General features: G+C 32.5%; 1 protein-coding gene and 1 long non-coding RNA gene across 3 annotated transcripts; one reads left to right on the top strand and one right to left on the bottom strand.

The window, feature by feature from the left end:
* Positions 1 to 3,448: 3,448 nt before the first annotated feature.
* Positions 3,449 to 5,683, top strand: LOC129284838 (uncharacterized). Of its 2 annotated transcripts, XR_008586973.1 has the most exons (4): positions 3,449 to 3,708; positions 4,157 to 4,431; positions 4,540 to 4,694; positions 5,245 to 5,683. It is a non-coding gene; the product is annotated as an uncharacterized LOC129284838 (long non-coding RNA). The 2 variants fall into 2 exon arrangements; XR_008586972.1 differs by lacking the exon at positions 4,540 to 4,694.
* Positions 5,684 to 6,388: 705 nt separating this feature from the next.
* Positions 6,389 to 8,868, bottom strand: LOC129286453 (protein FAR1-RELATED SEQUENCE 5-like). Its single transcript, XM_054922415.1, has 2 exons — positions 8,495 to 8,868; positions 6,389 to 8,159 (listed from the first exon to the last, which is right to left on the bottom strand). Exons 1-2 carry the CDS (start codon positions 8,866 to 8,868, stop codon positions 6,389 to 6,391), a joined length of 2,145 nt encoding a protein of 714 aa, XP_054778390.1.
* Between the last annotated feature and the right edge of the window lie 3,493 nt (positions 8,869 to 12,361).

Genomic DNA, 12,361 nt, shown 5'->3' with positions numbered 1-12,361 from the left:
TTTGGATTTTGAGGTCATCATGGTATTTTTTTTTATATTGAATAAAAAGCAATTAATAAAATTGAGATATACCATCTACTTCAGTTTAACTGCATTATTAATTTCATGTCCGTATCAATTGTTTATTCCTTAATTCACAATTTCATCACAGTTATTTTGACAAACAATAAAATTGGAGTGAAATTTTAGAGACCATATGATTTTTTCCAACTATAAAATATTAAATAATTAATATAAGACTAAAAATAATAAGGTAAGCAATCATTTTACTAGATTATGAAATCATTTTATGAAAAAATATCTGATTAAAAAATCTGCTATATTACCAAGTGGGTGGACCCCTTAAACATTATTGAAGGGTTTGATTCTTGAAAATGTGTACAAAAAAGTATTACTTGAGAGAAAACAATCCTTTAAATGATACTTAAATTTCTTAAAAGATTAATCTCATAATTACTGGCTTTAAGGATATCTTGGACAACCAAAAAAAAAAAAGCTTCTACATTAATTAATAAATAACATTTTTTTGCCTGAAAATAATTAATGTTGTTACCGCCATTACTTTCTAAGACTTTACTTTCACAGTACTCCCTCCGTCCTAAATTATAAAACACTTTTAAATAAAATTTTATCTACCAATAAAGTTTATTAAATACACTTTACAACCTTATTTTTCAACACAAAAATATAAATTTTTAAAAATGTCATTCATTTAATACTCCATTGATGAATGAATATTGAAAAGGGAGAATATATAAGAAATGTAATATTAAAAAAGTATCATTAATAAAACTTTTTTATTTTATCAAAGTGTTTTATATTTTGAGACGCAAGAAGTAGTAACTAGTAATTATAAATGAGTCAAGAAAGAGATAACATTTCATTGGTATAATGCAACCTTTTCAATGAGCCTGTAACACGTGTTAGATGAAGCTGGCCTTCTCTTTTGCACGTGAACCCAACAACACGGTTTTGGTCTTCGAATTCCCTGGGCAAAGCGTTGGAGGTCCCCGTTCACGTGATTCCATATATACATAATCAAGTGCCACTCAATTTTACAATAAGAGACCGTTAGAAATTACTCACCCATTCATGGAAATCTGGCAATGATTGGATATTTGATATATTTCTGTTTAATGAGAGTTGATCAAAAATAAAGAATTAATGATTAATTGATTCCTAATTGAATCCAAAATAGGAAGTCTTCCCGCATTTATTGTGAAACATTCTATCACATTAATTCCCTCTATTTTGAGCCCAAAATATGGTTGGACTAGCCTTTTTTTTAGTTATATTAAAATTTTCATTCAATTCCTATAATGTAATATGTAATTGATTTTCTATAGTTATTTATATATCTTTGTCTATTATTAAAATTTTAATTCATCTGTTTTATGTTTGAAAGATAAAATTTTTTTTAATGAAATAATTATAATTAATTTTTTTCATATCAAGGAATATATGAAATTAGAATAATTTAATTTAAATTTATTACTGTTATCTTTTCAAATTTGGATTAATTATTTTTGCCAAATTTGTTACTGTTATCTTGTAAGATGTATTCAAGTCATTCAAGAATTAAATTCTAAGTTCCTTCAAATAACTATGATAAAAAAAATATGAAATAAATGTTTATTGATAGTATATGGACTTGAAGTATGAGGCAAGGATTAATGGAACAGAAGATGTGATTTTGGCCTTTGCATTTCGGCTTCCGCGCGCCTTTGTTCATTCTCGGAAGCCACTTTTTTGGGTTCTTTTTTTTTTTTTCTTTTTCTTGTGTGTGTTAGCATTCATGGAAAATTCATAGCGCGAGAGGGATGAAGGAAGAGGTGGAGTAACTTATTAAAAATAAAATAAAATAAGGGCACTTCTATAATTGCACAGTAAAATTATTAACAATTAAAGAGCTACGAAGTTGACAATAATTTATACTCCTTCTCTTCCTATTTATAAATCACTTCCAACATTTTTACTGAAACCAAGAAAATTCTTAAATCTCATTAACTTTATTTAAAAATTTAATAAATTTTTAATTTTATCTCTGTTAAATATATCTATTAAATCTAATTACTTTCCTCGCGATAATGTTTGCTAATTAGTGATCAATACGTGGCCACTGGCAATTAGATTTCGTTTGCTTGGTGGGTCAAATTATATTCGGCAGCGGGTGCATGAATTATTGACTCCTCGGCTACCACCCTCGATTTTTAATCAATCATACTTTTTGTCGAAAACATTCACTGCTCCTTCTGCCTACTTCCATTCTCCTTCGTGAATCCACACACTTTTGCTCTCCAAGCTAATTCTTCCATCAACTTCTTTATTCCAAGAATGTAGCACGCGTTTGATTGGCCATCATTTTTATTTTTCTCATTGGTAGACTTCAATTTTATGGTAAATGTGAGTGGTCACAAATCCATTTTACCATCTGTTTAAGCCTCATAACTCATTGTGCATTCACACCTAAAGAAGGCATTGTGTTCACGCTTTGTACCTTCGTTTGTGCTTTTTCGCTAATCCCTTTGTTATGTTGGCCATCGCCACTTGGTTAATTTTCAATTTTTTTTAAGGGTTCATTGATTACTCTCTCTCGTATCAGTATCGTCCGTGTCTTCTAGTTGCCTGTCCACTCTCTTAGTCCTTTTAAAATTCAAATTTTAAATTTACTCAAATATTTATCCCTGGCAACACCATCTCATCTTCTCTCAATCCTTCAATGCCCAAGTAGCAAGCCATGCTCGAGCTTTGTGATTTGCAACTCTACGTTGATGCTAATTCACTAAACAGTTTTTCTTCCTGAAAGAGATATTCTCGATTGATCGGAATCTTGCATTCATTCTTTCTCCAAGAACTCCTGCATATTGAAGGAAAATGGTAATGGTTTTGCTTTGTTTCTTTTTCAGAAGTTTATATAATCGATCAACGAAGGAGATTAATCTCAATCACTATACCCAATGTGGCTCTCCTCTATTGATGTGCTCTTCATCTCGTAATGGACAATGAAATGTTCTCTGATGATCTGTTCCAGGCCACCATTTGTCCGCTAATAATTTCTAGTCTGATTCTAGCCATGGCCGTTAGCTTGTATTACCAGTTCTGTCCGCTGCTCAAGTCTAGTTTGTTGTCCGTCCCTCATTCGTGTCCTGCAAGTGCACTTTGAATGCAATCTTAACCAACAATGTTGCTACATTGTACAAATGGTTTACTAAGGTTTGTAGCTTTACCCCTGTTTCTAAGTATTTTTAGCGTTCTCATTCGGTGCTCATCAGAGTGATGAGCACCAAGAGCTCAGCGGACAAAACGGTGAGTTTCAATAAGTGGAAAGATTTAAGCCGCTGATTTTTACATAATCTCAACCGTCCTTTTATAATTAATATTTAATATTCTTTTTAATTTTTTATTCCTCTTGCTCCCCAAATCATTTGCATTTCGGACTCAAGATTTCGCACCGCACGTATTCCTCTTCCTCCCCAAATCGTTTCCGTTCAGATCGCTCGCCCCAGGCTTCTTCCTCCCAAAATCAAAATCATTCAAAGCGCGCGCACCAGGCTTTTTCCTCCCCAACTTGAAAGCTTTCAGGGCATTTGCACCAGACCTGCGACAGCACCAGCAGGACAGCAAAGAGCGTTCAGACCAGAGACTTGCAGTGGTAGCATCGGCAAGACGGTAACCCTCCGTGATTTGCGAATTTTGAAGGTTGAAGAGGTTTGATCATACATAAGGCTTACTTAACTTAGAATACGCATATTCAACTCTCAGCATCTATGTTCATACACATATTCAATTTATTAGTTCCTTTAATTGACAACATGAAGTGAACAAGCCCAGATGCAATTTCCCAATTGGAGAATGGAAATTGAAGATTGTAGGGAATGTTTTTTTAGATCCTTTTCTAAGTTTTTTAATCTAGCAACTATGTTTTCGAGTAATCTTTTTCCCCCTCCAAAAAGAAAAAAATATGATTTATGCTATTGTGATTTTTGTTAATTCTACAAAATTCTGTGATTGTAAGAATATAATGAACATGTTGATTTTCAATTTATAACATGTTAATTCTATAACATGTAGCATACTTTGTGTGATCTTAATACAGTCTTACTTGCCTTTGTGCTCATTGGATGGTTGCAATTCTGGTGTTGATGAATACATGCAGTGGCTAATGTGTTGTTCTTGGAATCACTAGTTGGAGTGGGCTTTTCCTACTTAAACACTTCGTCTGATTATGATCAAGCAGGAGATAAGTTTACAGCAAAAGATGCCTATGTGTTCCTCATCAATTGGCTTGAGAGATTTCCACAATACAAATTCAGAGATTTCTTGATCATTGGAGAGAGCTACGCTGGTCATTATCTGCCTCAACTTGCTTACACCATTTTGGTCCAAAATATTTTCTCTGGACAAACCATTATCAACCTTAAAGGCATTGCTGTACGTCCATCCTTTAACAACAATGCCCTTTAATTTGCTTGCTGCAACACACTTAATTACTATGAAATTTTATATAATTTGACATATTTTTGATGAAATCTCAAATAGGGAATGCTTGGATTGATGATGAAACAAGTTCAGAGGGAATATTCAATTACTTATGGACTTATGCTCTAAGCTCATATGAAACCCATTCAATTATTGATAATATAAGTTTTCCTGGTTCACCTGACACCTCACTCATAAATGGTCCACCTGGTTTTGTAAGTCTTCCTGTAGTCATTTTGTTAGCAATATCTTCTCAATCTGATGAGACTGTCTTTTCAATTAATGTATTGATAATTTCGGCTGTACAATTATGATCCATGCTCTAATTACTACATGGAAGCCTATATGAATAACCCAGACGTCCAGCTAGCTCTCCATGCTCTTCCCACAAACTGGACTCATTGCAAGTATAATAATATAACATGTTGACATGGATGCACAAAAATCTGTTCCAATCCTCCTTGATTTTGCTCTTCCCAACTCATGTTAAATGAAGGAGTTTGGTAACTTTTATCAATGATGTACCTATTGGTTGTTGTGCGGCATTACAAGACAACAGATCTATAGTTAATTAGGCTTTACCTTTTGTAAGCTTTTAAGCCTTTGGCTTGCTATTTTTGCTCCAAAAAAAAAAATAAAGATTAAAGAGTTTGGTCTTTAGAACCTTAATAAGGCATCTATCCATGTAATCAATTAAAACTCTTAGCATTTGTAGATATGTCGACTGAATATAGTTCTTACCCTTAGTAAATATTTCATTTACAGGAACAATAGACTGACAAAAACAAAAGGAAGGCTGAATGGACATTTACAAACATAGATTGACAAAAAACAAGAGGAAGGCTGAAAGCTGTCTAATGATGGATGGAGATTAATTTGCTACTAAATGCTGGTAGGGGCAGATGATTGTTGTCCAATAAAGCAAAGCAAGTGCCATCCAACAAAAAGAATCATACTATGAAGTCATGTGCTCCAAAAGAGGAGATGGGGATATACCATAATGTCCAAGAAAATTGTGTAATGCTTGTGAATCCAAAAAAATGGCCAGCAACCTATCTTGCATCTATTTTAATGTCCTGTATGAAGAAGAAATTGTAGCTAGTTAGGTTTATGTAATGTGATGTCCATATGTGATAAGACAATCTATGTATACAAGTAGCAAATGTACAAAAACTTTGAAATGAATGAAAGATTATTCCATCTACTCTTCTAGTGTATACCTTGTGAATAATTTGCTGCTATAATCTCTATGGCTTCAAGAGATGGGATTGCATTTTCTTCAGGCTCCTAAATTCCAAATGATAATGGTTGTGAGTTGATGATATGATAACTGTACATAATTATTAGTATTAACTTATTTACTGTCAACAAGCTTGTAAATGACAATAGTTCGGATGTAGATGGTGCAAAAACATATTGAGTTGAAGGTGCTAAGTATGGAAATGTTGATTCTTGAGTCTGTATAAGTTCTGCTGGAATGGTTACAGCTTGTGTCTTTGTAAATTTGTTTTTTGAATCTTTTCTTCTTTTCTTATAGAATGGAGCCTCTTGATTCCCTACGCAAGAAAAATATAAAATTAGTAACAAATTTTTGTATTAAATGCAATTTAAATAAAAAACTCAATACCTCTTGGTCTTTTATAAGTCGTCTTCTGATCATTAAATTTTTTTCCTCCTAAGGTTTATAACGTCGCTTTCTTTTTCTTCCTTCTCTCTTTTTGAACCCTTTAGGCATATTTTCAAAGTCTATGACTGGTGATCTACTTGGCTCATGAGTAGCATCTTCATTACTATCTGAAATTTCTTTTTCCAATTCAATGATGCATCTCTAAACATGCTCAAAACTTTCAACATTCTTGGCTGCCTTTTTTGCCAATCTTCCCATTTTATGCATTAATTGTCTATACCTTTATGTGATTTCAAGCCTTGGGTCTACTTGTATCTCACTCCCTCCAATATCATATACAACATCACTCCTTGCTTCTCTAGTCCATCTCTTGATAATGTATTGCTTGGGCATAATTCTCACATCCTTCGACTCGTATACTTTCAATGCATGACAACATAATATCCCAGTAGTCTCAAACATCCGACAAGTGCAACAAATTTCATATGTCTCAGGTTTAAACTCAACTCTCCATTCTCCTTCTTCATCAATCATATGAGCAGTGTATACATACGATGGTCCTTCCTCATCACGATTAGACAACATCACAGAGAATTGGAGATCCCATTGTGCTTGGAACATGTCAAAGGCATCGGGGGTATAAGTTAGCACAAGTTGGCACAATATAGGTGCACTTTGATTAACCATCCTCAGTATTTGTTGTCGAGAATCAAACTCAAGCTTCAATTCCTTGTCTCGCTTCTCTGCAACAACTTTGTCAAAAGTGGTAAAGAATTCATTTATAGCTAAGCCCGGTGTTGTGCATCTCTTTACATCAGCATTCACACTTTCACTAAGCTGTGTACTTCTCATACCTAGAGTACGATGATTTTTTACAGAGCACCAAGCCCATTTCTCTTTAATCTTATACATGGATATCAACCATGTATTCTCATGGACATCATAAGAAGAGATTAATTGGCTCCATGCGTCTTCAAACTTGTCTTCTTCTGAAATTTTAGACATGCATTTACAGAAATCAGTTAAAAAATGTGATCCATCTTTCATTAAATTTCCCAAGTATTTGATGCCATTTTGCTTTAAATGCCAAGTACACAGACAATGCTTTGTGTCAGGAAGAATTTCACTTAAAGCTCTTGCCATAGCTTGATCTTGATCTGTAAACACAGTTTCAGGCTTCTTTTGCATATGAGCATCTAAGAAAGTTTCTAATAGCCACTTGAAAGACATAGTGGTCTCATCATACAATAATGCTACTCCAAAAATGACTGCACTTCTATAATGATTAAAGCCAGAAAAGATTGCAAGAGGTCGATGATCACAATTTGTGCAATATGTTGTGTCTAGAGATACGACCTCACCAAAAAGTGCATAGTCTATTAGCATTCCAGCATCTGCCCAAAACACATTGGTGATTTGTTCTTCTGTGTCCACCTGATATTTATGGTAGAATGCAGGATTTGCTGCAAGTTGTTTTTGAAAATATTCAAATAGACACCTTACCTCTCCATACTTCATACTTCTTTGCTTTTCTTTTTGCAAATAGTTTTGCATATCTACTCGAGTATATCCAAGACTTGATTTACCTCTAGCATATGTACTCATTAAGTCAAACGTAGCTTTTTGTTGGAGCCCAGACTTTCTTGCCAAATCAATCCCATAAGCATCAACTTCTGATAAATTTCTTTGAGAGGCTAAGAAGTGCCTTGTTGCTGGTGTGTGCAAGGGATGATTATGCTCTTCATCAAATTTAGTGATTTTATACTTTTGATCAATAAAAGACACTATCATTCTTGCCTTACAGTTAGTCCTTGTCTCTGCCCGATACTTGGAAGAATATGTCTCCTTTTTACCTTCTTTCCGACAACCTTCCTTACAACATACATATCGATATGTAATAAGTGAACCATCTTTTCTGCTATTTGTACCATTATACTTTCTAGGTTCAAACCCAGTGTTTTTAGCATATTCTTGCCAAAATTCCCATGCCTCTTCCCAACTTCCAAACTCCCTTCCTATTTTGGGTTTCAATTCATCCTCCATCATAAAGTCCCTATACAAAATAAAATCAACTCTATTTAAATTATATCAAATATTCAATTTTTTAAGAAAAATTCATAAAACATAAAATTATAATCTCAACTTTTTTAATTAACTCCGTTCATCTTATATATACATGTGTGTGAAATATCAAGTTTTATACATGCGTGTGTCCATATATATAGCAATGTCAACGTGTATATTTATATACATACATGCATATTGCTAGCGTGTATATATACACATTCACTGCAGGTTTTAACTGTGTTTTTTTGATAAAGTTTCAGCTTTTCAATGGGTGTTTGTGTGTGTATCATATAGCTAGTGTATTAGTTTTATTGTACCCACCGTCTTTGTCCTTCCTTCTCTTGTTGAGGTTGCAGCGATCCATTTCTTCCTTCCTCCTCTTCTCTAGCTTGCATCAATCCTTCTATTCCTTCTTCCTCCTCTATTTCGATGCAATTTCTTTCATCATCTTGCCCTGTTTCAATGCAGTTTCTTCCATTTTCTTGCTCTGTTTTTGTGTTTTGGATTGTGTTGTCCATCTCTGTTCGTCTCTGAAGTTTCACGGGAAAATTTGGAGAAAGGAAACAAAATCCCACCCAACCGATGGAAGAAAGAATTCTGGATGATCGAACGGTAATCATTAATCTATACCAACAGTTAGGATCTTTCCACTTATTGAAACTCACCATTTTGTCCGCTGAGCTCTCGGTGCTCATCACTCTGATGAGCTGATGAGCACCGAATGAGAACACATATTTTTATTATTATTTCTATCTCATTTTAATTGTATTTTTATATGTTTTATAGTTTACGTAAAACAATTAAGCCATATTACTTTGCATCTTTGAAACGTAATGGGTCCATTTATTCATTGTTTTGGGGAAAAAGTTAAGAACAATCAAAGCAACTGTGACTGCCATTCTTCAGCGTGCAGTGCCCATTTTCATAAATATGAGCCCCACTTTCTGATTTATAAGTTTGTTTCTATACTATTTTCTGATTTCTAATCTCAAGCGTTAAAAGATTCAATGAAACCACCAACAAATGGCAATCAATATGCTTCTTTTGGGTACAAATCTGTTATGGGTGACTGTAACATTCTGAATTTTAGACTTAGAAGCTCAAGAATATGCCAAGATTCAGTAAGCTACTAAGCCCAAGTAATCAAAAGTCCTTAAAGTGACTTGAAAAAAAGAATGATTCTTAAGGACCACATGATAAATTTAAAGTCTTTCTTGGGCAAAAGCGTAATATTTTTACAGACTTCAAGGAAGTGTTCGGAACTAAAAAATTAGCAAGTTGAAGTCCAAAAATATCTAGGATAGGCTAAAAAGAAATAAATAAGGTCCAAGAGGGCAATAAAGATATCTAAGATTAGTCTTGAAAAATAATCAATAAAGTTGCTGGATTAAATAGAAGTGGTGTTATTTGACAACTTTATCCTTATGTCCTAAGTCTTCTAGAGAAGAATTACAGTTAGATTCTACGGATCATAGTAGATCCAAAAAGGGCTCAATGAGATCGCAGTTAGATCTCAAGTTCGCGAGTAGATCTCATGGTCATAATAGACTTGGCAAAAAGTTACTGAGCCACATCATATGCGACAGTTCTCTAGGAAGACGATGGTCTAGGATGAGTTTAAAATACCAAGACCTCTTAAATTTGGCTAACTATTACAAAGAGAGTATCTTTGATTTTTTTTTTCTTAGATAGCTCAACTGCTAACTAGGCTAAGAAAGGAAAGAGAAGAAAAACAAGCAAGAGTAATAGCTTATCCAAAGCCAAATAGTAACTATTAATGTTCAAAGTTAATTATATGTAATTAAATATAATGAGAGAATAAATAAGTACCTTGATTTAAAAATAAACAAGAGTGAAGGTTAACCTTGTAATATCACGCTCAATTGAGGTTAAAGTGTAATTTTTAAGAGTTTTGGGTCTTTAAGTGTAATTACAAAAAATAACCCTAAATATAATTTTCCTAATATGGTCGTTAACCTAAACCTAGATCTTTCCAAATGTAATTCTAAAGTTGAGTTTGAGAGTTACCTTATATAGTAGTAAATTAAAAGATAGAGGAGTCAATTTTTTTGTTGAAGGCTTCAACCAAAAAACCGCCAAATCATAAAGAACAATGCTACGACAATGGTGTGGCCCGAACTACAAAAGGAGTTAAATGAAGACTTTCTAATGTGATTGAGCTCATGAATGGTGTGGCGGCAATCGAAACTATAGGAGCGGAAAGTTATAAGGTTAGGGTTTTCTATTAATTATTTTTAATATATACATAAATATTGATAAAATCTATTTTATTGTTGATTCTTTTTTAATTTTTAACCTATTTCAAGATTATTACATTGACATATATGAAATCCTATCAGTTGCGGGATGAATATCTAAAAGATTTGATAAGATGATTTTATAGCATTTCAAATTTGAATCTTTTTAATTCTACTTTATTATAATTATATTTAACTTTACTCCTATTAATTTTATTATATTTTACTATAATTTAATTTAAATCTTTTTTAAGTTGGGTTATCACAATAAATTTTTTATTTATCATTTTCTTTACTTTGCATTTTGCCATGAGTAATACTGAGTGACCATAGGCAATTAGGCATTAATGTCACTTGCATATTTGCGGATAGGTTGAAAAGGGAGTAATATTTCCCATCTTCTATTTCAGGATGACATCCTTTTCTTATTACTCACAAATATCTCTTTATTGGACGTAATTTGTTTGGGGTATGGTCGCCAATAAGACACTAAATACAAGCATTTCTGCCAGTGAAGATTTAAATCTTAGTTTGTCATGCTATGAAAAACTAGCTCGATCCTTTTGTTAGACCCAAGCCTATTGGTATGACCTCCTTTTTTGGAAAAGTTTCTCCTATCAACTTCAGTGTGTTATGGAATGTCAAAGAATGCACGTAGGTTGGCATCTATACTAAGCCTCTTGGTGTTGCACCTTTCAATGTTTTATATAATGTATATGAGTTTTTGAACATAAAGGAGCAATAATTAATTTCTTATTATATCGAGAGGTTTGATATTGCTCCTTTACTTATTAGTACTTTTTTTTTTCATACATCAAATTTGTAGTTATTTCAACATTCTTTACCATTATTTTAAGATAAGAAAAATATATTTGATTTTCATACTTTTTTTTGTTCTTTTTACTGATTTATTTTATTTGTCCAAGTTGGGTATGCATGACATACATTCTCCAGCTTGCAGAGAGTAGCATAGACTGAAATTATATGACATTATTCTTTATAAGCTGATATTATTTGATATTATTCTTCCATTGTATATATTTTAATTATCGTACAGATTTTTTTTTAATTACATACATATCCTGTGTAAATACTCTTCCATATTGGAATATTTGAATTAATGTGCAATTTATTTTAAAGACATACAAAAGATATTGATTTTTTTTTCAAAAAAACTTCTCAACAGTTTGATTGAATGATAAAGTACTGATTCTTTTTTATTAAAAATAAAAAAATTGGAAAACCAAAGTGAAAGTTTAAATGATAGTATCTAATGGATCACTCGATTCATAATTGAGAAAATCAAGCAGATATATAAACAAAATAAATTGTTAATATGTTCTTCTTTAAGCATCTTCTATTGAGCTAATGATAGCAACTTTAGTTATTCAAGTTCTTCTCACAAGATATTTCTAATACATAATTATTTAGAGAATAATAGAGGAGAAAAAGAAAATTGCAGTGCTCATTTCGATTTTTAGAAAACCGTTTTCTTCCCAAATCAAATAACTAATGAAAAATAAGAGTGGAATTTTGGTTCTTATTATTGGAAAACAAAATGCTAAAAAGTAAAAAAAAAAAAAAACATGAAGAAATCCAAAACCCATATAATCAAGTAAGAAAATTTCAAATTCACATCATATATTATTACAACACACATCACTCCATTTTATAGAGTACATATTCCCAAGAAATTAAAAAAAATGTTAAAGGAATAGTAGCTAAAATTTGTTTTAACAATTATTCAACTTGAAGTGCCTCTAACATTTTCCATAAATATAACCTTGATTTTTTTTATGACACCACAACATCAGCCATTGAAAGTCGTGCCTCAGGTAAGTCATGGCAACAATTCAATGCTAGCTCAAAACTGATGACATATAAGGTGATAAATTACCAATATTTTGATTTTCTTTGAGAGGCAAATTGG

Source organism: Prosopis cineraria, unplaced genomic scaffold, assembly GCF_029017545.1.
Source record: "Prosopis cineraria cultivar Desert tree isolate PC_DT_omini unplaced genomic scaffold, ASM2901754v1 PC11, whole genome shotgun sequence".
Classification (NCBI taxonomy): domain Eukaryota; kingdom Viridiplantae; phylum Streptophyta; class Magnoliopsida; order Fabales; family Fabaceae; genus Prosopis; species Prosopis cineraria.
The sequence above is the reverse complement of the archived record's forward strand: the minus strand, read 5'-3'. Positions and strand labels throughout refer to the sequence as shown.

Bases quoted from the DNA above. Each gene is read 5' to 3' on its own strand.
- LOC129286453 (XM_054922415.1), bottom strand. From the start codon at position 8,868: ATGAGCACCGAGAGCTCAGCGGACAAAATGGTGAGTTTCAATAAGTGG. The intron at 8,160-8,494 runs GTGGGTACAATA...TATTTTGTATAG, and splicing joins GAGAAGGAAGGACAAAGACG to GGACTTTATGATGGAGGATG.